The sequence below is a fragment of the Sorex araneus genome, chromosome 2, assembly GCF_027595985.1.
Source record: "Sorex araneus isolate mSorAra2 chromosome 2, mSorAra2.pri, whole genome shotgun sequence".
Taxonomy (NCBI): Eukaryota; Metazoa; Chordata; class Mammalia; order Eulipotyphla; family Soricidae; genus Sorex; species Sorex araneus.
This window is the reverse complement of record NC_073303.1, coordinates 262,221,911-262,248,920: the sequence shown is the minus strand read 5'-3', so window position 1 is coordinate 262,248,920 and position 27,010 is coordinate 262,221,911. Positions and strand designations below refer to the sequence as shown.

General features: G+C 64.6%; 2 protein-coding genes across 3 annotated transcripts; one reads left to right on the top strand and one right to left on the bottom strand.

Moving 5' to 3' along the window:
• The first annotated feature begins 203 nt into the window (after window positions 1-203).
• Window positions 204-15,156, top strand: LARP1 (La ribonucleoprotein 1, translational regulator). 2 transcript variants are annotated; one of them, XM_055125693.1, is made up of 19 exons: window positions 204-360; window positions 6,581-6,642; window positions 6,868-6,933; window positions 7,334-7,508; window positions 7,604-7,699; window positions 7,771-7,899; window positions 8,074-8,236; window positions 8,409-8,553; window positions 9,802-9,976; window positions 10,072-10,241; window positions 10,496-10,888; window positions 11,155-11,278; window positions 11,356-11,561; window positions 11,638-11,744; window positions 11,896-12,047; window positions 12,666-12,810; window positions 13,089-13,198; window positions 13,299-13,426; window positions 14,296-15,156. In XM_055125693.1, exons 4-19 carry the CDS (start codon window positions 7,385-7,387, stop codon window positions 14,503-14,505), a joined length of 2,577 nt encoding a protein of 858 aa, XP_054981668.1. In that variant the 5' UTR covers window positions 204-360; window positions 6,581-6,642; window positions 6,868-6,933; window positions 7,334-7,384; the 3' UTR covers window positions 14,506-15,156. The 2 variants fall into 2 exon arrangements, with proteins under 2 accessions (XP_054981668.1, XP_054981667.1); XM_055125692.1 differs by having other exon boundaries at window positions 205-360; window positions 7,771-7,977.
• Window positions 15,157-16,808: 1,652 nt separating this feature from the next.
• FAXDC2 (fatty acid hydroxylase domain containing 2) lies at window positions 16,809-23,777 on the bottom strand. Its single transcript, XM_004611575.3, has 9 exons — window positions 23,534-23,777; window positions 20,748-20,792; window positions 19,945-20,036; window positions 19,765-19,868; window positions 18,800-18,921; window positions 17,974-18,179; window positions 17,794-17,899; window positions 17,545-17,711; window positions 16,809-17,453 (listed from the first exon to the last, which is right to left on the bottom strand). Exons 1-9 carry the CDS (start codon window positions 23,552-23,554, stop codon window positions 17,297-17,299), a joined length of 1,020 nt encoding a protein of 339 aa, XP_004611632.2. The 5' UTR covers window positions 23,555-23,777; the 3' UTR covers window positions 16,809-17,296.
• Window positions 23,778-27,010: the final 3,233 nt, after the last annotated feature.

Sequence of the window (27,010 nt, the reverse complement as noted above, 5' to 3'; positions counted from 1 at the left end):
CCGGCGCGGCGGCGGCGGCCGAGGCCGGCGGGGCCCGGCGGGGCGCCGCGCGCCGAGCAGGCCCCGCGCGGGCGGGCGGGCCGGAGCGCGCGGCCCGGCGCCCCACCCCCGCCATGGCCGCCCAGGTGGAGCCGCTGCTGCCGGGCGCCGCCGCGCTGCTGCCGGCCGAGGAGCGCGCGCGGGCCCGGGAGCCGCCCGCGGGGGAGCCGCCGGCCGCGGCGGGCAGCGACGGCGAGGAGGGCGGCGGCGCCGCGCCGGGGCCCGCGCGCCGCGACTTCGTGGAGGCGCCGCCGCCCAAGGTGAACCCCTGGACGCGGCACGCGGCGCCGGGCCCCGCCGTGAACGGGCAGCCGCCGCCAGGTGGGTCGGACGGTTGGGCCGTTGCCGCGCGCCCGGCCTCGTGCGCCGCGGCCTCCATTTTCTCGCCGGCCCGGCCCGGCGCCGGTCACGCGGCCGCGCGCGGCAGGTGCGGCCGCCCGCCCGCCCCGCGGCGCCCCTGCCGGGCCCGGGTGCGGGTCGGCGGCCGGGCGGGGCTGCGGGCGCGCGGCTCGGGCCTATTTTTAGCCGCGCGCGGGCCGCGCTCTCGCCTCGGGGCCCCCGGCCGTGAGCCCGACGCCGCGCCCGGCCGGCCGCGTGGCCTTCGAGAGGGGCCGGCCCGGGCCGAGCTCACGGGCCGTGGGGGGGGGGGCGGCCTCGTGGGGACGTCCGGGTCGCCGTGGGCAGGGCGGGCGGCCTCGGGCAGGTGTCGGCGTCCCTCGGGAGGGGCCGGGGGAGTGGGAGAGAGTCGGGGTGTGTGTGAGGGCGAGTGGGAGACGGAGCGCGTGTGAGAGAGTGAGTGTGAGGGAGAGGGGAGACACGGAGTGTGTGAGGGAGGCCGTGTGAGAGGGAGTGTGTGAGTGTGGGAGAGTGAGGGAGCGCGTGTGAGGGAGAGAGATTGTGTGAGAGTGAGGGAGCGCGTGTGAGGGAGAGAGATTCGAGTGTGAGGAAGTGTTGAGTGTGGGAGAGTGTGACAGTGAGGGAGAGCAGGTGAGTGAGAGTGAGGGAGCCGTGTGAGGGTGAGAGGTTGAGTGTGAGGGAGGGTTGAGTGTGGGAGAGTGACAGTGAGGGACCGCGTGTGAGGGTGAGATTGAGTGTGAGGGAGCGTGTGAGGGAGTGAGTGTGGACACCGTGGCTCTCGGCCACACCCTGTGGTGCTCAGGGATCACTCCTGTGGTGGGGATGGTCGCGCGGGCTCCTGTGAGGCGGGTCCCCTGCGCCTGCGGCTCTGCGGTGTGGTGACAGGTGAGGGCCCCTTCCCTGCCCAGGGGGAGGCCCGTGCGGGCTCCCGGCGCCTCCACTGAGGGAGCTAACCCGGTGCGGGCGTAGGGTGCTGCCCGGGAGAAGCCATGTGGCGCTGTCAGCCCCTCCTCAGGAAAGGGAAGTGGGTGCCAGCCCCGGGCCGGGCTGGTGGCACCAGGTGAGGTCAGGTGACGGGCGCTCTGCCCAGGTGAGCCTGCACTTCCCTTCTCGCCGGTCCTGCCTCCCCCCACACCGGAGGACAGCGCCCGTGGGCTGCCCGGGTGTTCGCCCGCCCGTGTCCCATTCTGTGGGGACCAGCTCTGGACACCGCCCTGTCATTTTCCCCGGGACTGCCTGCCGGGGGAATGGAGGCGGCCGCCGGCCTCCGCTCGGGAGCCTGGGCAGACCCCGGCTTCTGGGGAGAAAGTTCACGAGAGGGTGATGTCAGCTGTCGGTGGCAGCTTTGGGAGAGGAAACTGTTAGATGACTGTTGAGCCACCGGCACACGAGGTGGGGCGGCTGTTTGTTGGGTCCCGGTGTGCATAGGCTGCCGCCCGCCGAGGGCTTCAGCTGCTTCGCTTGAGGTGTTCCTGTGGCCGGGATGGGGGCGTCCGTCCGTCTGTCCGTCTGTCAGGGCTGCGCTCCTGTGCCGGGTCGGCTCCTTCCCACCTTCAGCTCCCAGTGCAGGGCTTGCGGGAAGCGGCAGGAGGGGTGCGTGGGTGGGAGAGGGGCTGGGGCTCTGCGGGACCCTGCGGCCTGCTCCTGGGGGAGGTGGGGCGGGCCAGGGTGCTGCTGGGTGCCGCCGTGCCGCCCGCTTCCCAGAAGGGCTGCAGTGCCGGTCTCCAGGCCAACTGGCAGCTTCCTGAGGCAGCTGGCCTGGGGAGTTCCCGCACCCGCGGCCGCACACAGCCCCTGTCTTTGAGCTGCCCCTGCGCCAGAGTTCAGGCCTGTGGGGCCCTAGCTGGACCCCCGGGGGCGGCAGACCTGGGGTCCCCTCCAGGTCCCCTGCCATTTCCACCTGTGCTGCCCCCTGGTGTCTCCCAGCTGCTCTGACCCCGCCCCCTGCTCCCTCCCCACGTGCCTCAGGCCTCTGCCCAGGGCCAGGACACGGTTCTGGAATGCTCTTCACCTCACCTGCTCCCTGCTGGAGTGTCCCACCCCTTCCCTGCCTCACCTGCCGAGCAGAGCAGGCCGCAGGTGACCTTTGAGTGGGGGGGGGGGAGCGGCTGCTGGATGCCCTGGCAAGGAGGCACGGGCCAGGTGTCCTGTGGGAAGAAGGTCCTAGCCCCGAGGCAGAGCCTTGCAGCTCAGTGGCGGGCTGCCCCCGCCCATTAGAGCTGAGGCTTCCCAGGGTGGGACTGGGAGCAGGTGCCATGCCCAGTGGCTGTGACCCTGCTGTGGTGCAGGCCCTCGTCTGCGGGTGGCAGCCCCCCCCCCCCCAGGTCAACGCTGTGGTTACCACGGGGGAGGGGGGTGCTGGCGCCCAGGGCCCTTGCCCTGCTGTCCCGCAGGTCCTGTGCCTGCTGGGGGTCCCAGCGAGGATGGGCAGAGTGTGCGGGGCCGCCTGCAGGGGGCGCTGGAGGGACCCTTTTCTGCCCTGTCGTGGGAGTGCGGATTCGGGTGGCCTCTTCAGCAGTCCCTCCCCAGGAGGGTCTCGCCCAGCGTCTCGGGCGTCTGGTCCGTGGAGCCGCTGTGTTGCTGACGTCTTGGTTCCCCGGGGCAGCCGCGCAGGATGGAGTGCCAGTGTGGCCCCGGGGGGGGGCAGGAGGGCAGAGACGCACGGGCCAGCCAGGGCACAGTGAGCCCCCGGAGCTCCAACTTGTCTCTCCTCCTGGCTGGGCCACTGCGGCAGGGATGTGCCTGGAAGGTTCTGACATGCTGGGTGGCTGGGTAGGGGGATGCACAGAACCCTGGGGCCCAGGGCAGGGGCTGGGGGCACACTGCTGGTGCCCCTGGGACCCGGGGCTGCTGGACAGGGCCAGTGGGGGCTTTCCCCCAGCATGGGGTGGTGAGTTTGGAGGGCGGGGCGGGAAGGAGAGGCCAGTTGAAAGCAGAGAGGTGCCGTGGGGGGTGGGGGCGGGGGCTGGCCCGGCAGAGGAAGTTTCCTGATTGCTTTCCTCACTTCCTCCTGCTCCGCACAGAAGCCACGTGTGTGTGTGTGTGTGTGTGTGTGTGTGTGTGTGTGTGTCCCTAGCCCATTCGGGCGGGTCGGGCTGCTGGGCCCGCGTGAGTTTGGGGACTGAGTGTGGCAGTCCTGGTGTGGGCGTCTCCCTAAGGGATGGGACACGCATTACAGTTGTCGGGCCTGGAGCCTCTTTCAGAGGCCCTCTGGCCGCCTCAGCACTGTACGGGGTGGCAGGTATTCCACAGCACCTGCTGTGCCACACGCGGGGGCCATGCTGGCGGTGCTGGGGCTGCTCCTTGCCCGGTGCTCAGGACTCTGTGATGAAACGACGGTCTCTGGCCCACGTGGGATTTCTGGAGGGTTGGGGGGCAGAGGGAGAGAAGCATAGAGAGTCTGAGACTCGGTGGTGCAGCGTGGCTGGGCTGTGGGCACCTGCGATCTCGGCCCGTTGTTCTTCCTTGCAGTGGCTTTGGAGCCAGCTTGTCCTTGGGGAGCTGGCAGTACCTCAGGGGCAGTCCAGGGCAGGGCTCTGCTGCCCTGCCCCCGCCCACTTTGAACTGTTGGAAGGAATTATCTCAAGTACTTGATTCTTTCATTTTGCTTGTTTGGTTTTGTTTGGGGGCCACACCCGGTGATGCTTAGGACTGACTCCTGGCTCTGTGCTCAGGAATCACTCCTGGCAGTGCTGCGGGGATTGAACCCAGTCGGCCGTGTGCAGGGCACAAACACCTTCCCCGCTGCCCTGTAGAGCCCTCAGGTACTTACTGTTTCTGGTTGTTGGGCCACACTGGCAAGTGCTCGGGCCGTGTTTCCTCATGGGGATGGGCTCGAGCCTGCTCAGGTCTCTGGAGTGCTTGTGTGGTTGTTTGGGGGCCCCATGCAGTGTGGGGCCTTGAGCCCCAGGTACGGGTGAGGAGCTGCTGGGGACCCAGCGACAGGCCCCAACATGCCGTGGTGCCTGGGTAGCCGCCGGCCCGGCCTGACTCGTGTGCTGGGGGATCTGTCTCAGGGCCCCGTCCATGTGCTGAGGGGCGCCCGCCCGCCCGCCTGCTTTACTTCCAAGCTGGGGCAGCCCCTGTGGCTCCCTGACCTCAGAGGTCCTGTCAGTCCGTGGGTGGAGGTACGGGCGTCCCTCCTGTCCAGGAGCTGCTTGCTGGCTGCTGCTAGCTTGGGGACAGGACACTGACTGGGGCCACCTCAGTCACCCGAGGCTAAAGATAGTCGTGGGGGGGCGGGGCTGTGGGTCACCTGACCCCTCCCTGGCCAAGGGGCGCAGACTCTGCCCGTGTGTGGCCGCTGCGGCTCCCCCAGCAGAGCCTCGTGGTCTGACCTTCTGGGCTCTGTGGGCTGCTCTGGGGCACCCTGACCCCGGACACTGGTGCAGGTGAGGAGCGTGCCCGTGTTAACTGCTGGGCGTAGATGGCCGCCACGCTTGGCCCTACCTGGCTGCCCTGGCACGCACGGCCTCCCGTGGTGTGGACCATTCCGGGTAGAAGGTTCAACACAGCACCTCATGTGCGCCCGCACCTGCGTTCATCGACGTGTGACTGCTGCTGGAGGGGAGGGTGCCCGGGGTTTGTGGGGCGACTGGGGGAAGGTGCGGGGCTTCCCCGAGGGAGGGCGGGCTAGTCACGCTCCCCGTCCCCTGTGCTGACCTTGTGTCCAGGGCTGAGGTTCTACGGGACCTTACAGTGGCCACCCCCACAGCCCTGCACCATCTTCTGCCGCCCTCTGGGCTCCCTCCCAGGGGCCAGACCCAGCTGCCCCCAGGGGGCGCTCAGTACAGAAAGTTCTAGCCCTTTCTTGTCTGGGTGGTTCTGAGCTCATCCCTTCTTGAGCTGCGAGTGCGGCCTTCCTTGCCCCACTTAAACCCGCCAGTGGTCTGCAGCGGGCGCATCTGAGAGAACCATGAGTCAGCCCTGGGCCCTGCCCTGGAGAGAGTGACTGGGACACAGCCCGAGGGCCTTAGAGAATGAAGTTGGCTGGAGGGGCGGCAGCACATGCCCTTGCTCCCGGAGGTACCGCATGGTGGGGTGCCCAGCCTCCACTTTCAGGGAGCCTCCTTCTGCTTCAGCACCTGGCGTCCTTCAGGGGTCAGGAGGGAGTGTCCTGGGCAGGGCTGGGGATGGGGCCCAGTTTCCTGGGGTGCCCTGGGCAGGGTGTCCCTCATTCGTGGGGCTGCAGGACTTGGACTGTCGTCATTGCCCGGTGCTCACTGGCGTGCTACAGGCCTGTGGGACAAGGTGTGGGTTCCCAATGAGTGTATGTGTGAGATTGTGAGGTGCGGGAGTAGGACATCATATGGATGTGAGGAGGGTAAATGTGAGGTGTGTATCTGGAGGTATCTATGGTGGATGTGTGCGTGTGTAAGGGGTGTGTGAGGAGTTGTGAGATAGTATGGGTGGGGTGAGGTGTGTGGAGGGCCTATGGGGGGGTGTGGGAGGTTTGTGAGGGGTGTGTGTGAGAGGAATGTGGAGTGTGTGACAGGGTGTAAGGTTTGTAAGTGAGGGGGGGTGTGAGATATTATGTGAGGGGTGAGTATAGGGTGAGTGTGAGATGTTCTGTAAGAGTGTATGTGCATAAGGCGTTATGGGAGTCTGAGGTTGTATGTGGGGTGAGTGTGAGGTGTGTATATGAGAGTGTGGTGTGTGTGTGGGGCGGGGGTGAGGTGTGGATTGTCGGTGCTTGTAGCCCCTGTGCCTTTTCCTGGCTAGGTGGGTGGATATGCTGTGCCACTACCTGCCCAGCCCAGGTTCCGCTAACGAGGCTGGGCAGCGTACTTGTGCCTGACTCTGAGCCCACCTGTCACTCGAAGTAGGGGGAGACAGGCTTCCTGGGTGAATGGAGTGTGGGCCATGCCCCTCCCAATGTGGCTCCTTGGGTCTCTGCTCGCATGTGAGGAGTGGTCCTGGGCCTGTTGGACTGTGGGGCTCTGCGGGGCCTGCCTACCTGCAGGGGGTGTTGGAGCTTCCATGCCTTTGTATGGCCTCACCCGCCCTGATTTCTCCAGAACAGGTGGAGAAAGCGTCGCTTGAGTTTCGACCCCCTCTCCCTCTCCTTCTCTGGCTACCTTCTTTCTGGGGAAGTTGCCGGTTGCCTGGTGCAGTGAGTTGGGGGAATAGGTAGTTGCCTCTCTCCCAGGCTTCACCTGACTCTTGCTTCTTCTGTGTCCCACAGAGCAGTCTGCTCCAGCCAAGGTGGTGAGAGCAGCAGTTCCTAAGCAGCGCAAGGGCAGTAAGGTAAGGAATAGGGGTGGGCAGGCAGCCCAGGGGATCTCCCTAGAGCCGTGGCCTCTTGCTTGTTGGAGTGATGGCTCTGGGATTGAGTCCCTCTGAGAGGCAGATCTCTCCACTGTCGGTGGACTGGCTGGTTTGGCTGTGACCTGGGTGAAGTTGTGTTGTCCTGGTAAGGGAGGGCTGAGCACATGGGGTCCCCTGGGCCCAGCCTCACAATGTGCTTTGCAGGTCGGTGACTTTGGAGATGCCATCAATTGGCCCACACCTGGAGAGATAGCTCACAAGAGTGTGCAGGTGCGTCTGGGGGGGCGGGAGACCCCAGCCATGGAGCCAAGGATTACATCTTGGGTGGGCTCCCTGTCCCTGACGTGTGCTTTTGGAGGGCCGTGCCAGCTTCTCCTGCCCTTGGCACTGTCCTGCTCAAGGCTGCCAATGACCTCCTCCTGACCTCATGTCTCATGGGAATGGAGGGGCCTCCGACTCAGTGCTCCCCACCAGGGCTCTGTCACTGCTGGGTGCTGTGGGCAGGCCCAGGCCAGCGTCTCGCTGCCACAGACTCCCTCAGTGACGTCACTCCATCGCGGGCACTGAGAGCTCTGCCCTGCCAGAGGAGCCAGCGGGATGCGTGTCTGTCCCCGCGTCTGTGCATTCGTCCTAGGCACTGAGGCCCCCCTTCCTGTCATGCCTCACACAGCCACAGTCTCACAAGTCTCAGCCTGCCCGGAAGCTGCCCCCGAAGAGGGACATGAAAGAGCAGGAGAGAGGAGAGGGGAGTGACAGCAAGGAGAGCCCGAGGGCCAAGTCGGACGAGTCGGGGGAGGAGAGAATCGGGGACGAGGACTGCCAGAGAGCAGGGCAAAAGAAGAGAGGTGAGCAGGGCCAGCCACTGGTGTCTCTCCGGGGGGCGCGCGAGGCGGGGAGAGAGCTCTCACCACCCTCCCCTCACGAGCCTGCTGTCGCCCAGGGAACAAGCACAGGTGGGTCCCGTTGCACATAGACATGAAGCCAGAGGCGCCCCGAGAGAAGCCGGCCTCGCGCCCCGCCCGCGGGGAGCTGAAAGGTACAGGGTGAAGCACTGGGCGGGGGGCATGGGGGGCACAGCCTCAGCCTTGACGCCCACTCTTCCTGCAGGGTCCGAGCCCACCGCCTTCACGCCCATGCCTGTGGCGCCCCCCACCCCAGCCTGGCCACCAGAGACCAAAGCGGACCCGGCCTGGCCTGACCAGGATGAGACCGCGAGCGTGAAGAGCGACGGGGCTGGTGGGGCGCGGGCTTCCTTCCGTGGCCGTGGACGGGGGCGTGGTCGCGGCCGGGGTCGCGGCCGGGGTGGCACTCGAAGTACGTGAGGCCCCTCTGGGCTCTGGGACGCCCAGGGCGGGGGCGCGGCGGGGCGCTGGGCCGTGACCCTCTTCTCACAGCCTGTTTGCCCTCTAGCCCATTTCGACTACCAGTTCACCTACCGGAAGTTTGATGGTGCAGAGGGTCCCCGGGCCCCTAAGTACATGAACAACATCACTTACTACTTCGACAACGTCAGCAGCACCGAGCTGTACAGCGTGGACCAGGAGCTGCTCAAGGATTATATCAAGCGGCAGATGTGCGTGCCGGGAGGGGCAGGGGAGGGACCGTGGGGCCACACCCCGGCGGGTGGCGTCCCGTGGTCTGCAGGGCCCAGCATGGCCTTCTGAGGCAACTGCCGGGGGCGGGGGGCACAGTGACCTCCACACGGGGTGGCCATGGCCAGTGAGCGTGTGCATCTGTCCCTGCAGCGAGTACTACTTCAGCGTGGACAACCTAGAGCGTGACTTCTTCCTGCGGAGGAAGATGGACGCAGCCGGCTTCCTGCCCATCACCCTCATCGCCTCCTTCCACCGAGTGCAGGCCCTCACCACTGACATCTCCCTCATCTTTGCTGTACGTGTCTTACCCCACGCTCTGTCCCACAGCCCCTCTCACTCGCATTGGGAGATGGCAGGCGCCTAGGGAAGAACAAGCATGGCCATGGCCTAGACCTCCCCTCCACACTGCGCCCGGCCTTGAGGCCATCCATGGTCCTGTCCTGTCTCTCGAAGGAACAGACCTGCTTGTGGCTGCAGCTCCCACACACTGGAAATCCTGGGTCCTTACTAAGTGTCTGATCAGTTGGAAACTGTCGTCAGATGTGAGGTTTGGCCTCCAGGCCCACTCATGGCACGTCTGACTGAGTGCATCCCTGACCTCCCTGGCAGCTTGTTTCTGGATAAATTCACCCATACACTGAGTAGACATTTACTCCCCTGACTCTGTGTCCACTGTCCTGGTGTGTTGTTTGGTGGTCTCTGGTGACTGCGCTGCTTTTTCAGTGGGGCGTGACCATCCCTGTGGGCGGGCTCAGCAGCACACAGGGCTGGCAGAGTTAGGCAGTGAATTTGCATGTGGGGTGCATAGAGGTTGAGCTGTGCTGCTTTTCCCATGGCGGCAGCTGCTCGCTGAACTTTGAGCCTGCACAGCCTTGCTGCCCCGTCTGCCACGGCTGCTTTATTCAGGGGATGCCAGCCTGTGTAAATGTGTGCTGGTTCTGAAGCAGTCACTGTGTCTGTTTCTTAGTGAAGGACCCGGGAAGTCATGTTCACGTTCACTGTTGAAGCGGAGGTTCTGGGTCTTTATTAGATGTGTGGGGCTCAGCTTTCCCATGTCAAGGCTACTGGAGCTTGTGTGGGGCCTGACCTCGGTGTCACTGCTTCAGCTCAGCACAAGTTGGATTCGTCTGACACCGACATTATGCGGTCAGGTTCCGAGGGTCCTCTCGTTTCCTCTTGTGGACATTCATGTGAAACGTGACCTGGTTAGAAGTCTGGCTTCAGCTGTTGCCTGCACTTCTCCCCCTGTGTTCCTGGGGGTGACCTAGGTGCCCTCAGATTGGTCACCCCCGTAAGCATTTCTGACTCCCTCGTGGCCCTGCTTTCCCTCCTGGCCAGTGTGTCTGGTGGGGGTGCCCAGTGCCTGGTCTCACACCCAGATGTCAGCTTCACCCACTTCTGCCTGGAGCCCCAAAGCTCCCCACTCCTGGAGGCAGCCACAGTGGGTGTCTCTGATGCCATCAGTGCTGTGGATGGCATCTCTGGTGGGAGCTGATGCCCGCTATGGCCAGGCTGTCCACTGTGTTGCTTGCCCTCACTGCAGGCCCTGAAGGACAGCTCGGTGGTGGAGATTGTAGACGAGAAGGTACGCCGGCGGGAGGAGCCAGGGAAGTGGCCTCTGCCCGGGCCCCCGATCGTGGACCACTCGCAGACAGACTTCTCCCAGCTGCTCAACTGCCCTGAGTTCGTGCCCCGCCAGCACTTCCAGAAGGAGACAGGTGGGTCCAGCCTCCTCAGAGGCTGGAGGCTGGGGCCTCACCCCCCCACCCCCACCCCGGGGCCTAGATGATGTGTGTCTCCCCTACTCCTGCAGAGTCAGCCCCCGGCTCTCCCCGCGCGGTCACCCCAGTGCCAACGAAAACCGAGGAGGTGAGCAACCTGAAGACGCTCCCCAAGGGTCTGTCCGCCAGCCTGCCTGAGCTGGACTCCGAGAACTGGATTGAGGTGAAGAAGCGGCCCCGGCCCTCCCCGGCCCGGCCCAAGGTGGGTTCCATGCACTGGGGGCCACCCGCACCCACCTCCCTGCCCATTCTGTCCCTCTGGCTGTGCTCAGGTCCTGCTTTTCTCTGCTGGACAGGCCTCCCAGGCCCCTGCCCGGCACCCTCCTTTCTCTGCACTGGGTGGCGCTGCTGAGGCCTCTCAGACACCCGCCTGGCCCCCACGTCTGTAGCCTGATGAAGGGGGGCTAGTACTCAGCACCACAGGCTGGGGGTCACTGTGCCCCTCACTCCTCCCAGAGGTCCGAGGAGCCCAGGTTCCTCCACCCCACGTCCCTGCCACAGCCGCCACCCTCACAGCAGCCACCGGCACGTGACCAGGATGAGCAGGAGGAGTTGGACTTCCTGTTCGACGAGGAGATGGAGCAGATGGATGGGCGGAAGAACACCTTCACCGCCTGGTCCGACGAGGACTCCGACTATGAGATCGATGACCGTGATGTCAACAAGATCCTCATTGTCACCCAGACGCCACCCTACATGCGCCGGCACCCGGGTGGTGACCGCACTGGCAACCACACATCCAGGGCCAAGATGAGCGCTGAGCTGGCCAAGGTCATCAATGACGGGCTCTTCTATTACGAGCAGGACTTGTGGACTGAGAAGTTCGAACCCGAGTACTCACAGATCAAGGTGAGGCGCCGCCCATCCGGGGCAGCCATGGCTCTGCTGGCATGCGTGGGGCTGAGTATGGGCCTGGCGGTAGGATGGCTGAGTAAGGCTGAGTCCTGGGGAGTGGCAGGGTCCTGTGCCGTGCAGGGTGCGGATCATGAGCCTGAGGAATGGGGCAGGGCCAGCGGGGCCCAGGGACCAGAATTCCTGTGCTCTGGTCCTGCCCCCTGTGGCTTCCTGCCTGGCCTGATTCCTGCACGGTGCCATCTTCCCCTCCCGCCCTGCAGCAAGAGGTGGAGAACTTCAAGAAGGTCAACATGATCAGCCGCGAGCAGTTCGACACCCTGACCCCCGAGCCTCCTGTGGACCCCAACCAGGAGGTCCCTCCAGGGCCACCCCGCTTCCAGCAAGGTGAGGAGTATGGGGACAGCCGGCCAGACAGGGGGTGGGAGAGCCCTGGACTTGCCACCCACTACCTGCCTCTGCAGTCCCCACTGATGCGCTGGCCAACAAGCTGTTTGGGGCCCCTGAGCCCTCCACCATCGCCCGCTCGCTCCCGACTACTGTCCCCGAGTCACCAAACTACCGCAACGCCCGCACGCCCCGCACGCCCCGCACACCGCAGCTCAAGGACTCGAGCCAGACGCCCCGCTTCTACCCCGTGGTGAAGGAAGGGCGCACGCTGGACGCCAAGGTACAGTCCTGACCCTGCAGGGCCTTAGAGATCCATTGCTGGGAGGACAGGGCCAGTCACATTTTGGCCTTTACAGATGCCTCGGAAAAGGAAGACCAGGCACAGCTCCAACCCACCCCTGGAGAGCCACGTGGGCTGGGTGATGGACTCGCGTGAACACCGGCCCCGGACGGCCTCCATCAGGTACACGGGGCCCACCAGCCTCAGGGAAACACTGAGTTGTCCAGAGGTGCTGGGTGATGAGTGTGGATGGTGGTTCCTGGGGTCCAGGTGTGAGTCCCCAGGAGCCGGGGTGGTGGCCACTCAGAGCCTGGGGGACACTCTTTGCCTGCAGCTCCAGTCCCTCCGAGGGGACACCGGCAGTGGGCAGCTACGGCTGCACCCCGCAGTCGCTGCCCAAGTTCCAGCACCCGTCCCACGAGCTGCTCAAGGAGAACGGCTTCACCCAGCACGTGTACCACAAGTACCGGAGGCGTTGCCTCAACGGTGAGTGCCCGCCCAGGGAGCATTGCTCTTGAGCGCGTCTCTCCACCCTGGCACTGTGGTGGCTTTGCCATCATTCGTTCTGGCACTGGCAGCCGTTTGGCTCCATCTCCTGCCTGGGGACCGGCTCTGGACCTTGGTGTCTGCCCAGCATTTGGCTCCTCAGCACTGAGCCTGGGGCCCTCTTCGGCACAGTCCCTGGATCTGCGGCGTGCTGTGGTGTCCCCTCGTGGCTGCCATCCTCTCTGCCCGCTGGGCTTGCTGTGCTTGCTCCTGGCTTAGGGGCCCTGAGCCTTGGGCCGTTGGCCACTTGGACCAGAGGTCTGTGTCTGTTAGTGTGTGCATCCGGCCATGTCCTCATCATGTGGTCTGCAGATACTCCTACCCATTCTGCAGGTCACCCTTCCACTGCGCCTGTGGTGTCTTGGGTGGTGGTGGATTCTGTAGTGCTGACCCTCACTGCTAGTCCGAGTCCTGCTCCGCCGGCAACTGGTGTTGAGCTGGTGAGGGCTGTAGTTCTCGGGTCAGTGCTCAGAGACGTGGGGCGGGCTCAGCCAGGTCCCAGGCCCAGCCCTGGAGCTGCTGTCCCCGATGCCCGACACAGACCCTCATTCCCCACAGAGCGGAAGCGCCTGGGCATCGGCCAGTCTCAGGAGATGAACACCCTGTTCCGCTTCTGGTCCTTCTTTCTTCGTGACCACTTCAACAAGAAGATGTACGAGGAGTTCAAGCAGCTGGCCCTGGAGGACGCCAGAGAAGGCTACCGGTGAGTGTGGCAGCTGCTGGACCACCAGCGGGACCACTGGGGCTCCCAGCCGCAGCCTTTCCCTGGCCCTTCTGTGGCTTGTGAACTGCTTTTCCAACTGGCCATTGAGAGATTTTGTTTGGTGTCACCCAGTGAGCAGACCTGAAGCTCAGGACACGATCAGAGCGCCCTGTGGCCAGTGGGCCAGACTGTGCGACTGATCCTTGGCAAGATGGTTCCTGGGTCCTGTGTGCGGGCTGGGTGGGCCCCTCTCCTGATGCCACTGGCTTCTTCGGCAGGTACGGTCTGGAGTGCCTTTTCCGATACTACAGTTATGGCCTGGAGAAGAAGTTCCGGCCGGACATATTCAAGGATTTCCAGGAGGAGACAGTGAAGGATTGCGAAGCTGGTGAGTAGCTGGTTCTCAGAGCTGCCTGCTGGGGCAGACCTGCGCCAGAGCAGCCACATCCACCGTCTGCATGCTGCCTGACCCACTGTCCTCTCCACAGGCCAGCTCTACGGGCTGGAGAAGTTCTGGGCCTTCTTAAAGTATTCCAAAGCCAAAAATTTGGACATTGACCCTAAACTTCAAGAATACCTCGGCAAATTCCGCCGTCTGGAAGACTTCCGGGTAGATGTGAGTATCCCTGTCCATCCTCCCATACGGCCTGCCCAACTTCCTGACTAGTTTTCCCGGAAACAGCTGGGGCGCTGCTCACTGGTTGGCCTTGTGCTTAGATCACTCCTGGCTGGGTCTGAGAGAACCTTTGTGGTGCTAGGGATCAGCGTAGGCTCAGCTGTGTGCGGGGGGAGCACCTTACTCCTGTGCTGTCCCAGGGGGACGTCAGGGACAGGAGTGGGTCGTGGTGGTGGGCTGCCCTCCTGCCCTCTGGGCTCCACTGCCCTGGTAAGTCTGCTGCCAGTCAGGTGGGTGGGTCAGTGTCCGGGGAGGAACTGCGCTTCGGGTTCCAAGCGGGCCAGGTAGATTGTGGTCTCCGTGGCCAACAGTGACATCCAGTGACGAGTCAGGAGTACTGCATGCAGGGTCTGGGCAATGGTGAAGCCAGGATGGAGCCCTGTGGTGGGGATGTGTCCCTGGAAGTCCCTGGAAAGCTGGAGACGGGTGACCTGCTGGGGAGGCAGCTGCAGCTGGGACTGTGTGGTGCGTCCCAGGAGGACTTTGTGGAAGAGGGGCTCTGTGTGGGGGTGACATGGGACTGGCCTTTTAGGCCATCAGGGCACAAGGCAGTATTCCCCACCTGCTGCGGGCCTCCAGGGGTCTGACTTGCTCGTGCTGCCCCACTGGGGTGTGGTCCTCAATCCCTGGACTGTGGCCCTCTGTTGCTGTGTTTTGGAAACGAGGGGTTCGCAGTCTGCAGGGGCAGAAGGCTAGGAAGTGCCAGTGCTCGGTAGGGACGGAGCTGTGCACTAGTGGAGTTGTGAAATGCCTGTTCTGTTCTCTGCATTTGGGGGAGCCCCTTGGTCACCTCGCCTCCTCTGTTGCAGCCCCCCATGGGTGAGGAGGGCAACCACAAGCGACACCAGGTGGTGCCAGGAGGTGGCAGCAGTGAGGGCCGGAAGCGGTGTCCCTCACAGTCCTCCAGCCGGCCTGTCCCCGGGGGCAGCCAGCCGCCCCCACCACCCGCCAGCCAGCCTGTCCGGGAAGATGCCAAATGGACAAGCCAGCACGCGGAGGCTCAGACTTTGGGAAAGTGAAACTCCCCCTTCAGCCCTGGGGGTGGGAGCGTGGGGGGAGGGAGGAGAGGAGGGGTGCCAGAGTCCATGGAGCGACCAGTTCCAGGAGCCGGATCGGAATGGACAGGCCTGGAGCTATGGGAGTGGGCGGCCGCGGGGCACCCTGGGTTCCGAGCCCCTGCAGCCCTCTCCACAGCCCCCTCACGAAGCCGCCTCCTGGCTTCCTGGGGTGGGCAGGGAGAGTCTTTTATATCTATATATATATACATATATATATATCAAGTTTTAAATTATTGATCGTCTGTCTGGATCACCAAAATCACCCCGTAGCCCTGCCCACGGCTGCTGAGCTGCTCCGCCCACGGCCTTGCCTGCTCTCGGAGTGATCACGCAGCCCCGTCCAGCACTGCCCAGGGCCTGGCACCAGCCCCCGACACTGGGGCTCTGTCCACTCGCCCTGCCTGCCGCTGGCCGCACCCTCCTACCATCCTCTGGGGGAAGGAAACCAAAGCATCTCACCGTGGGGCCGGGAAGGCTCTGCCTCCAACCCCCGCCCCGCCCCGCCCCAAGAGGCGCTGCTGGAACCAGAAAGACTGTTGAGAGATTCGTTTTATTTTACTCTGACCTTCCCGATCCTTGGAAAAATGGAAAAAAAAAAAAAAAAGACAAAAATCCACCACAAAAGACCAAAAAAATCAGAAAACCCACCTAATTCACAGAAAGTGATGTCTTTCCTCTGCCCGTGGAACCTTTTTGTTTTGTTCTTGGAAATAATATTTTTTTAAAAGTTGCCTTATTGTGGAGCGGGGATCGGAACCGCCCAATGCTGGCGTTTGCCTCCTGGACGTGCCCGCTCACCTGTGCCCCGCTACATGGACCGCATCCCTGGCGGCGGCAGCGGGCTGCAGGGCCACTGAGAGACCTGCTGTACCTGCCGCCACCCGCCATCGCCGTCACATCCTCACCTGCTCTGCTGCCACCTCCCACCAGCCCTGTCCTCTGGACCCTTCTTCCCGCCGCCACCTGGGTTTCAGCCCGGGAGAAACTCCCCGTGGCCCAGCAAAGGGCCTGTCTTCGCTCAGCCGCCCCAAGAGGCCTCTGCCAGCTCAGGAGCTGTGCTCCCTCCCTCCCCCTTGCAGCCCGGCCCAGGGGGAGTCGGGGCCTGCCCGCGAGTGCCCGGCAGGAAGGTATATGTGGACATAGAGTATACCTCCGCACCTCTCCCCGCTGGCCTCCGCGTCCCCCAGACTCGCTGCCAACCCACACACAGGGTTGGCGAGTGCGGGAATCTTGGTGGGGCCGCTCTTCCCTCGAGCCTCCGCCCAGGCTGGGGCAGCAAGCACCGCAGACGGGGAGCAGGCGGCCTGGGGACCTGTCACAGGGCTGGGCCAGCACTCATCGCCCTGCCTCCTCCCCAGTTTCTTTTCTCTTCTCTGTGACACATTAGGAGTTACTGTTGCAGGAGTAGTTTACATCTTCACTTTCTGAAGACACTTGAATTCAGGACCGACCTATCTGTGACAAGCATCCGGGTGGGGCCGAGACGGTGGCTTTGCACCCCAGAGGTGGTGTGTGCCCAGGGCTGGCCCACACAGGGCCCTCGATCCGGGTCCTAGTGTGCTGCCCTGTGGGTCGTGGGTACAGGGGCTGCCGCCAGCTCAGACCCCCACCCCTCTCTCAGAGTTGTTCTGTTCTGTTTTGTTCCATTGTAGCTCCCCCTTCCCCTTTCCTGATGATTTTGCAGAAGAAAGTAAAGCTGCTCAAGGCCCTGGAAGTGGGGTGGGGCCCAGGAGACTAACTTGGGGGGGTGGGATTTTGCCAAAAACCTGGGCAGGGAGTGGTGAGTGGGACCCACGTGTCTCCTGGAGGGTCCTAGGCTGGCCTGTCCCTGTGGCCAGCTGCTGACGGGACAGAGGACAGCAGCGTGCAGCCCACGTGTGCGGGAGAAAAGAGAGGGCCGCTCGCTCATAGAACATTTACCTTTTCATGCTAGGATATCCTGTTCAAAAGGACAAAAAAAGAAATGTAAAATACTTGAATGAGCTTGTATTATAACATTAATATTATTGAGGACCTGCTTTCCAGGCTGAAGTGATTCATCCATTATCCTAGTCCTGCTTTAGTCCTTTGTAATTTGTGGTAATTATGCTTTTCTTTTTAATACAAAAAAATGTATAAAAATAAAAACTTGAAAAGGCAACATGCTGGCTGGTCTCCCGGCAGGGGATGGGGGGGCAAGGGGGGCACTGTCTCCCGTGCCCCCTGGAGGACTGCGGTAGCTGAGGAGACTCCCTCCCCGGGGGGCTGAGAGAGAGGCGGGCAGCCAAATGAGAACACCTTTTATTGGTCCGGCATCTTCCATGGCGCCTGCAGTCCAGACCTGGGGGCACACAGGCCACTGCTGCTCCGCGCGCGCGTCGGCTGCACCCTGCCCGCTCTGGTGACCATCAGCGGCCACTGAGGGACCAGGTGGCCCGCTCGTGGGGGCGGGATCTCATCGGGGTCTCTTGGCCCTGTGCACACTTGAGGGGAGCTTCCGGCTGCTGGTCCTGCTGCAGAGGCAGGAAGGTGACTGAGATGGGCCCGGAGCAGCAGTGGCCGCCTTGCTTACGGACCCAAGTGTGAGTGTGTGTGTGATAGTTGGCTCGGGCATCTGTGGGCACTGGGTTGCAAGAGCAGTGGGGGCCAGGAGGACATGGTGACCTGGCACTAGGCACACTCCTGGGCCTCAGGGGTGTCAGCCCGTCTCCGGGCTCACAGCCTGGTTCGGGGCAGGTTGAGGGGTCTTGTTGAGCCCAGGGCAGGCAGGGCCTCAGTGCGCCTTCTTCGGGGGGTCGGGGATGCTCTGGGACAGCGGGGTGAGGCCCAGGAGGACCACGTGCCGCTCGTAGGCCTTGCTCTGCTTGAACAGGGTGTCGGTGCCGTGCAGGTGGTCCAGCGCGCCCAGCACCCCGTAGCACTGGTTGAACCTGTGGGCAGACACGGGCAGAGGATGGCGGGCGGGGGAGGTCGCACCTGGACCCAGGGCTGCAGGGGCCGGCTGGGGCGTAGGCGTCTTACTTGAGGTGGTGGTAGTCGTGGAACTCGGGGGATGGCAGCAGGGGCAGATGGTAGCCGCAGTGGGAGATGGTGGTGACGATGAGGGCCAGGGAGAACCAGACAGTGATGGACGACAGGTGTGAGCCCAGGACCAGGGGCCCCACCACGGCCGGCAGCATGTTGGAGGCCTGTGGGCAGGGCACGTGAGGAAGCCAGCCGGTGTCCAGCCTTCAGAGGCGGGCGGGCGGGAGGGCCGGGGGGCACCCTCACCACATGCTCAATGGGGTGGGCGTAGAGCGCCACCACGCCGATGGGAGCCGTCCACTCGTGGTGCTTCTTGTGGATCTTCTTGTAGAGCGCCGGGTGGTGGAGGAGCCTGGGGAGGGTGCGGCCGTCACCTGCCCGCCCCGATCCGGAGCTGCCCCCGGCCCCCGGCCCCCGCCCGCGCACCGGTGTGAGTAGTAGAACAGGGCCTCCTCCAGGAGGGTGAAAACGGCCAGCTCCAGCAGGAACCACTGGAAGGTGGGCAGCTGGCGGCGGCAGGGGTCCGCCCGGCGCCGCAGCACGGGGTACAGCAGCAGCAGCATGGGCAGCGAGATGAAGTACTGGTTGAAGAGCACTGTGCGCACGGCCTGGCGCAGCCGCGCCCTGTCCACCTGTGGGCGGGTGGGTGAGACCCAGCCCCCTCAGCAGATGGGGGCTCCCTCTGCCCAGGCCACCTGGAGGAGGTGGACGCGGGGGCAGCAGGTGAGGGGGCAGCAAGGGGCTCTGAGTGGTAGCCGGGCACAGGGTCCTGGGGGAACAGTGATGGGGACCCACAGGGCAGCCATCAGCTGGTGTCAGGCAGCCCCGGGGGGAGCCAGAGCCGGGAGTGGGGGTGGGGCTCATGCCTGAGCCGTGGTGGGTGCAGGTGGCCCTGCCTGTTCTCAGTGCCATACACCTCCAGCCCCGTGGACACGAGGGGTCGTGGCCCAGTGCTGGGCAGGTGAGTGGCCAGGGGACAGTCGGGGAGTTGGGGGGCACAGGCCGGGCTCGGGGGTGTCTGAGGCAGGGAGAGGGGGGTTGCAGACAGAATGGGAGACGCGTGGACAGGAAGTGGGCAGTGGGATCACGTGTTCATATGCTGGCCAGGTGGAGAGCGAGGCCCGTCCTGGGCGGAGGGAAGCGGGGACCGCTGAGCAGCCAGCCAGGTGCAGCCAGAGACAGGCAGGCACGAACGTCCTTCCTGAGGGGGGCGGGCCCAGCGCTGTCCCCAGCAGGCCCCGACCACACTCACGGGTTCATTCTTGCCAAGCTGGATCCGGTAACGGGTGATGAAGTGCGGCTTCCCGGTGGTGTCGGCCACCAGGAGCAGCCCGTTGAAGGCCCAGAAGAGCAGGCCGGGCACCTGGGTGGCACCTGGTGGGGAGGGGAACATGAGCGAGGCGGCTGGGAGTGGGGTGGGCAGCCGTGCTGGGGGCCTCTGGAGGACCGAGGGGCAGCTGAGATACTCGGAAGGGCTGAGCGCACACTTTGCACATCAGACGGGCTTGATCCCTAGTATCTCGCGGTCCCCTGACCCGTGCAGGGCGAGACCCCAAGCACAGCTGAGGATTACCCTAAGACCAAAACCTCGGTTCAGAAGCAAACGCCCATGAGAGGCTGAAGTAGGTGTGACGGTGGGTGTGACGGAGCCGTCCACACTGGCGAGCTGCCTGTCCTCCGTCCCTCTGCCCCAGGACTGCTGCTGCTTTAAGGCCACGGGATTCAGCTCAGTGGACACAACCCGGCTCCTGGGGGTTGTGCTCTAGGAGTGCCCCTTGGGCAGCGCTCAGGGCCGAGCTCCCTCCTCGCGGCCTGGGGCCGGCAGCCAGTGAGCTGTGGGAGGGCTCCCGGGCCCTGGTTTGCCGGGCAGGTGGGTGAGCAGGTGCTCCCGGCTCCCGAGACGTCAAGGCCGCTTCCAGTCTCTGTGCAGGGTGGGGTGGGCGGGAATGCCCGGCAGGCGGGCAGGCCGTGCCGAGACGTGCCCTCGGCTCCACTGGCAGCCCCCGCAGCATCTCTCACTCGTCTCAGTATCTCCCCAACCTGAATTTTCCCCCCAGTGTTTGGGTTCCCCTCTGGCAGTGCCCAGGTCTTACGCCTGGCTCTGCACTCAGGGCCCAGGCCAGGCGGGGACCCTGTGGGTGGGCGGGACTGTGTCTGGGTCAGTTTCATTCAAAGCCAGCTCGGGTCTGAGTTGAGCTGTCCTCGGCCGACACTCACCGATGAAGTACAACACCCATTCCTTCCCCTCGAACGCAGACAGCAGCGCCTCCCACTGGGTCTGCCAGAAGTGGCCCGAGGCACCCCAGAACCTCTGAAGATGCCTGGGGAAAAGGAAGGGGCTTCTGGCAGGACCGCTGGGCAGGCACCGCCCTGTCCCCACCCAGACACTGCACTCACCAGGTCAGCGAGTTCCAGAAGGCCACGGACAGGAGCAGGCCGGAGCCCAGGATGAACGCCGTCCTCCGCATGGAGCCCCAGATGTGGCCTTCCTGGGGGCACCGGCAGGAGTCGGGCCTGGGCCTGCCAGCCGCCGCACCCCTGGGCCCTTTTAACTGCCCCACACCCAGGCTCCTCCCTGGCACCCCCACATCAGGGCTGGGGTGACCCCGCCTCTGGGCGGCTAAGCGCCCGGTAACCCCAGGTAACCCCGGGTCATCTGTAACACTCATCCTCCTTCTGGCTGGCCTGACCCCAGAGGTGGGCAGCGTTGGCTGACCAGTCGCCTCCTCCCCAGTCCCCAGGACAGGAGGGGTCCCCTTCCCCGCCATGTCTGCCCATACGGGCGGTGCCCCTGAGCTGCCGGGAATCACACCTAGCTTACCGGGGCGAGGCAGCGGGAGACCAGAAGGACGCCTGCCGGGTGCTGGCTCCCGGCTCTGGGCTCACTCTGGCTCCCGCGGGGACCGCCCCGTGGCCAAAGGTCCTGCCCGTGCAGGTGCCCTCGGCCTCTGGCCTGGTCCTGCCTCGCCCTGTGCTCGCCGAGTCCCTCCCGTGGGCTCCAGAGGCCTCTCCAGGCCCGTGGAGTGAGCACAGTTCCCCATGCAGGAGAGAGGCTTCCCCAGGTGACAGGACCTTGCCTGGGACAGGGCACACCTGTGCCCTCGCTGCCCGTGATGGGTGTGTCCCCTGGGCTCTGGGGTACAGGTGGAGCAGGCACGGGCTGCTCTGCTGAGTCGCTCCTGGGGGCGGGCCCCGCTCACCTGCCTCGCCCGCCCGGGCCGCCGGCCGCCGGCCTCCCTGTCCATCTGCAATGAGAAATCGGGCTGAGCCGAGGGCCCCTTCCCTCCGCCTTGCTCTGCGGCCAACCGAGGCTGGCTGGACGGGGCCCTCCCCTGCGCCCCCTCCCGGTGGCCCAGCCCCCACGCTGCTGGGCATCCATGGGCCTTGGCCACCTTCCTCTCGGCCTCTGCAGGCCCATGGCTCTGCGTCTCAGTGGGGCCCGGACACTTGCTCCTGGGGTGGCTGACCCCCCAAGTTTTGTGTGGCGGCAGGGCAGGAGAGGGGGGCTACAGAGATGCTGAGGATTCCAGGACTGCATGGCAGGAGCGACTGGGCTCAGAGTGGCGCCACGGACAGACGTGTTCCAGGCCTGTCACCTGTCACCCCCCACCCCCTTCCTGGGCTTCACAGCGCCTGGGCCCAGGTCTGGGCACTGGCCACACCCCCCACCAGTGCTTCCCGCAGCTGACGTGGGAGGGGCCCCCGGGCTGATGCTCACCTCAGGAATTTGGCACAGCACCCAGGCCACAACCTTTGCTTGTGGTCACGGAGCCCAGGTGGGCGCCGAAAACACACACAGGGCAGAGCCTGGTGTTAGGGGAGTCAGTGCTGGGGGCTGAGCCGAGCCCAATTCACAGCCTGGTCAGGGTCCCCCAGCAGCAGCACTAGCCCAGCCTCTCATCCTCTGGGGTCCCGGGCACAGCACGGGTGTGTGCCAAAGTGCACACGTGGGTGAGCACGCGCTTCTCTCTCTGGCTCGCCCGTGTTTACTGTGTTTACTCTGCAGGCGGTGGGGGTTTCCTGGCTGCTGCCTGCCGGGGCAGCGTGGAGGGTACCCTGAGACGGGGCCTGGGGACAAGGTGCTGGGAGACAGGTGCAAAAGGTAAACAAAGAGGAGAAAACAGAGACTTCAGCCCCGGCCAGGGCGGCCTCTAATGCGCCCGGCCGGGTCTGTGCCGGCTGCTGCTGATAGCGATCGGTGCCGCCGATAGCAGGGGTGACTTTGGAACCTGCTGCTCCACGTAACCCTCCTGGCCAAAGGGACAGGCGCTTCTGTGGTGGTGCCGTGTGACTTGTTTGGGCCTCTCCCTGAGCAGTACTGGAAGGGGGTACGGGCGGGGAGTGGGGCCAGCCTAGTACCTGCCCCGTGTGGCTCCAGCCCTCTGGCGTCTCTCCTGGGTGACCGAAGTGGTATCCCCCCTGCTCCGCTGCGCGTTGTGGGCAGCTGTTTCTCCACCCAGAGGGGCAACAAGCTGGGTTTCCCCGGGGGCCTTGGGGCAGATGTGTGGGCCAGGGAGGGAAGGAGCCTCTCGAAACTGGATCCTGCCAGCGATTTGGAATGTAGGCAGGCACACACGCAAGCACGCTCATGGGCACACATGCAGTGCACACATGCAGGCATGTACCAGGGTACGCATGCAGGCATACATGCAGTGCACACATGCAGACATGTACACAGGAATGCACACAAGCATGTACTCAGTGCATGCAGGCACACACAGTGCACACATGCAGTATATGCAGGCAGGCGTGTACACAGGTACACATGCAGTGCACACACACAGGCATGCACCCAGGCACGCACGCAGGCACATACACAGGGAGTGCACACACACAGTGCAGGCAGGCACGCAGAGTGACTGTCCTGCTTCCCTCACAGTCTGCAGAGTCGCCTTCCAGGGACAGAGGACTGCCCTGCAGTTCTCAGAAGCAGCTGAAGCCCCTTGTGGCCTGGCTGCAGGTTTGCAGGCTGGGGGAATCCAAGCTGACCCAGGGCCAGGGGCGGGCAACTTTGTTCTCTCTTTTATCTACACAGGCTGATTCAGATATTCTCACAGCTTCTAGAACATTCTGGTGGATGAGTATTCCCATTTTTGTAGTATAAGGTAGGTCTGCGGGAGTAGGGGGAGGGTTTAGGGCCACACTCAGTGGTTCTCAGGGTGGGGTCACTGCTGGCAGGGCCCAGGGGCCATCGGGGGTGCCAAGACTGGGTCTGCGAGGCAGGTGTGCTCCCTGCTGTCTGCTGCCCCTGCCAGGGCACTTCTGTGCGGACACGCTCTGTTGCTTTCTCTATTGCTTTTCCTTTGGGGGCCACACCCAGCTCTGCTGCAGGGTGGGGGGTCAGTCGGGGTCCAGCCCGGGAGGGGAGCAGTGGGGGCATCCAGCCAGGGCCCGCTGCATGCAAAGCAGGAGCAGCGACTTGCTTCAGGGTGTTGGCCCACACCCAGGGGCGCTGGAGGTCACTCCCTGCTTGGCTCTCGTGGGGCAGTGCCAGGGCTCGAACCCAAGCTGGACGCAAAGCAGAAACTCGGCTCTTTGAACTCGCCCGCCCCCTGCCCCTCCTGCAAGGGCAGAGGCTGGGCAGAAGCGCTGCCCTGGTCAACATCACGCCTTTGCGCCGAGGAGCCAGGTGCCCGGACACAGGGGAGCGGGGTGGGTGCGGGCCTAGCAGGCAGGGAGAGCGGCAGCCCCCGCCGGGAGTGTGTCCGAGATTGTCTCCCGTGCCTGTCCCCAGCCCGTGCAGGCTTGCTGCCTGACCCCTTCGCCCTTTCCTCTTCCCCGCTTTGCACCGGCTCAGCTCCCTGTCCGGCACAGAACCACTGGCTGGAACAGAGCCGGGCAGCGGTCCTGACACAGGACACATCGGGGTGAGGAAAACGAGGTCATGGGGCACCCGTGGGGCGCGGGCAAGAGGATGGACTTTGTCCCGGCCCTGAGCTGGCTCGAGGCACCTGGCAGAGCCGCCCTCCCTGGCCACCGAGCTCACCTCTGCAGCAGGCGTTCGCATCCCCGCTCCCGGGAGCTCCAGCTCTGCCGTCTGCTTGGGGCGACCCGTGCTGTGCCCAGCTGCCTGCTGGCTCTGCCGGCCTGGCTCGGGCGTTCACCTTCCTGGCAGCCGACTGGCTCTGCCAGCCACGTGACGCCAAGACAAGTTTGTGTCTGTGTGGGCTGGCGCCCAGCAAGCGCCCCTCCCGCCAGGGACATTCCCGGCAGGAAACAACCTGGGCTGGGGCCTTTGAAGAACTTTGCTGAGCAGAGGGGCTGGGGGCAGGGGGAGGGGCCCCTTTTGTCCTGGGGGATGGAGCAGGGGGGTCAGGGCGGTGCAGGGAAGGCCCCTGGGAGGCTGACCAGGTCTCTGGGGCTGGGCAGCTCATGTGTCAGCCTGGGCCAGGCAGAGGCCCCAGAGGCCCCTGGTGGCTCCCTGGCCCTTCCTCCCCACCCTGTGTCTCCGCCCTCTCTGCCAGGGGGCTGTTCCTGCTTCCTTCCCCGCCCCAAGCTGGGCTTTGCTGCCACTCAGTGGCAGGGGCAGTGTGATCCCATGTCACTGGGCTTTCGATCCTCGGGCGAATTCTGGAACGTGCTTTTCCAGGTGTGCTGGAGGAAACTGGTCCCCTACCCCCCTTTCCTGGACCAACCAGCCCTGAGAACACCATGTGTGATCCCCAAACAACCCAAACCGAAGGAAGCAGGTTTCCGGGGGTGCTGTGGAGCTCCGGGCTCGCCCTGGCGGGCAGCCTGCCCTGTGCACACACTGGCCCCCGCGGGGCCGACCCCTGCAGCCTGGGATTCTTGCCTGCCTGTCCATGAGCCTGGGTTTTGTTGGGGTCGACACGGCTTTCCGGAGTGGGTCATTCTCCTGAGCTCTCTGCATACAGAGCTTCTTGTCGCCACGGCACGGAGGGACCCTAAACAGGTCTCAGGAGCCTCCGCCGGACTTTCCTGCCACTGCCCGGCTCAGTACCCACCCCCTCCCCACACAAAAATAGACCTGAGAACACGGGCTAGAACACGGCTGGAGGGGCAGAGCACGTGCTTGCATGTGTGTGACGGGCACGGCCCTGGGCACCGCTGTGGAGCAGCCCCAAGCCATACACCAGAGCGAGGCTCACTCACGGCAGGGGAGCCGGGCGGCCCTGCACTGTCCCTCCCTCCGCGCGCCAGGCAGGCTCTGCAGGGCCCGAGCCGCTTGCGTCCGTCCAGCACTTCTCAGTCGGCAGCCCGCAAAGTGGCACCAGGTTCCTCATCAGGAGGGTGTGAGGGCCAGCGAGGGTGAGGAGCCCCGCGTCCAAGCCCGAGTCACCTCCCGCACTGCCAGGCGTGACCCAGAAACCCAAACCAAACCAGCAACAAAAGGAATCTGGCGATGCCTAACCAGAACCACCTCGGACACCAAGCAGGGAAGTCATGCTCCCGGCACCGGGAGGCAACATCTCGGCCTTTATTTCTCCATCTGTGGAAGCAGAGTGAGCTTCAGAAAAATGTACCCAGGGGCTGGAGAAAGGACATCGGGGAAAACACCTGCCTTGCACGCAGCTGCTCCTGGTACGCTAATACAGTGTACCCCCAGCCCCGCCAGGAGTGATGCCTGAGCTGAGGGTGGAGTAAGCCCTGAGCACTGCTGGGGTGGCTCCAACAAGAACAACTTGTTGACCAGCTGGGAAGCCACTGTTCCACCCGGTCAGTGGGGGCCCAGCCCCCACTGCTCCTCCCCCACCAAAAGTTGTTCTTCTGGTTGTAATAAAAAAGATCAAAATAATCTCCATGCTTAGTCATGAAGCCTGACCTCTGCTCTAGTGGGGGAACTTTGGTGACTGTTTCTGGTGGGAGAGGCAGAGACAGGGCTGGGAAGGCACGAAAGTCACCCCTGCCGTGCCCAGGACGGTGCCAGCTTCACGGCCTCCTATCCTAGCGATGACATCGGATAGATAGCCACTTCACTGACCACAGCGACAGCCTTGGCTGAGCCAGGGGTGGAGCCGTTCGGTGACATGGTCCATTCCTGGGCATCTCGGTGTGGGACTCTGCAGAGCTCAGGCACCCTTCCGAGGCACAGGAGCAGGAGGGAAGCAGGTGCCCAGGCCACCCTGGGAGAAGGTCAAGAAACAGGTCTCAGGGACAGAGTCCTTTTGTGTGTGTTTGTGCCACACCTGGGTGCACATCTGTGTCTGGAGTAAGGCCCAGTACCGCGTGGTGTCCTTTATTCTTTTCCTTTTGGGTCACACCCGGCGATGCACAAAGGTCACTCTTAGCTCTGCACTCAGGGATTACACCTGGTGGTGCTCAGGGGACCCTATGGGATGCTGGGAATCGAACCCCGGGCGGCTGCATGCAAGGCAAATGCCCTACCTGCTGTGCTATTGCTCCAGCCCCAACGTGGTGTCTTCTTGGTACCCAGAAGGTGGCCCCTGAGAAAAGTTAAGGCTGGACTCAACCCCTCGCATCCAACCAAAGGGGAGAGTTTTTCTCCATCCCTTCCCCAGAACTGAACTCCAGGCCTGGGACTGGAGCCTCCAAGGACCCCCACCCGCAATGCACCTGGTCCCTCCCAAGCACACACATTTCTGGCCTGGGTGTGAGTCGCCCCTCTTCCTGGAAACCCCCGGGGGCTGCCTGTGGACCTGTGTGATTAAAGGTCAAGTCTTACTTTCTGTACTCTGCTCAAAGCAGTTTTTGTTTGGGGCTGTACCTGGGGGACCTGGGACTGAACACCCAGTTCTGGGTAAGGGGCTAAGGGTGGGTGCGGTTTCCGGCCCGATTGTCTCCGTGTTCACCGCAGGAAAAAACAAAATTCCAAGCAAGCTCTGCCGGTGAGGCTCCTGGCGGGCCAGTGTGAGTGGGGGCGGGGTGCGGGGCGGCGCCGCTGGAGGGAGGGTGTGGGGTGCCAAGTGCGGGTCCACCTGCGGCTGGGCCCAGCCCCTCCTGCGGGGCCAGGCCGAAGGCGGCGTGGGTGTGGGGGGCACGACGCCCGTGGGGCCGCGGGCATGGTGGGCGCGGGGCTGCTGGGGCTGCCGCCGGAGTTGGGGGAGGGTGGGCGGGCCGGCCCCGCCCCCAGGTGGCCGCGGGTGGTCACCCTGACGACGCCCGGAACCCGCGGACGTCACCGCGAGCCGTTCGGGCGCGGGCCCGGCCTGACCCCGCTCGGCCCGGCGAGGCGGCGAGGTGGGTGCTGCCCCCGGACGGGCGGGGGCGACCGGGGCCAGCCCGGGCCGGGGGGCGGGGTCGGCGACTCGCACAAACCCCCGCAGCGGGCCGCGCCGACGCCTAACGGTTGGAGGGGGCTGGGGGCGTGACCCGGCGGCGAGCCCCGCCCCCGGAAGGGCGGTCCTGCCCCGCCCCCGGCCCGGGCGGCGGAAGAAGCCCGACGGGCTCGTGATGGCTGATGTCGGCCAAGTCCTCGCGAGCACGCCGTCCCCCGCACCCCGCATGCGCGCCGCGGCGCGCCCCGCCCCCCTCGCGCGAAGCC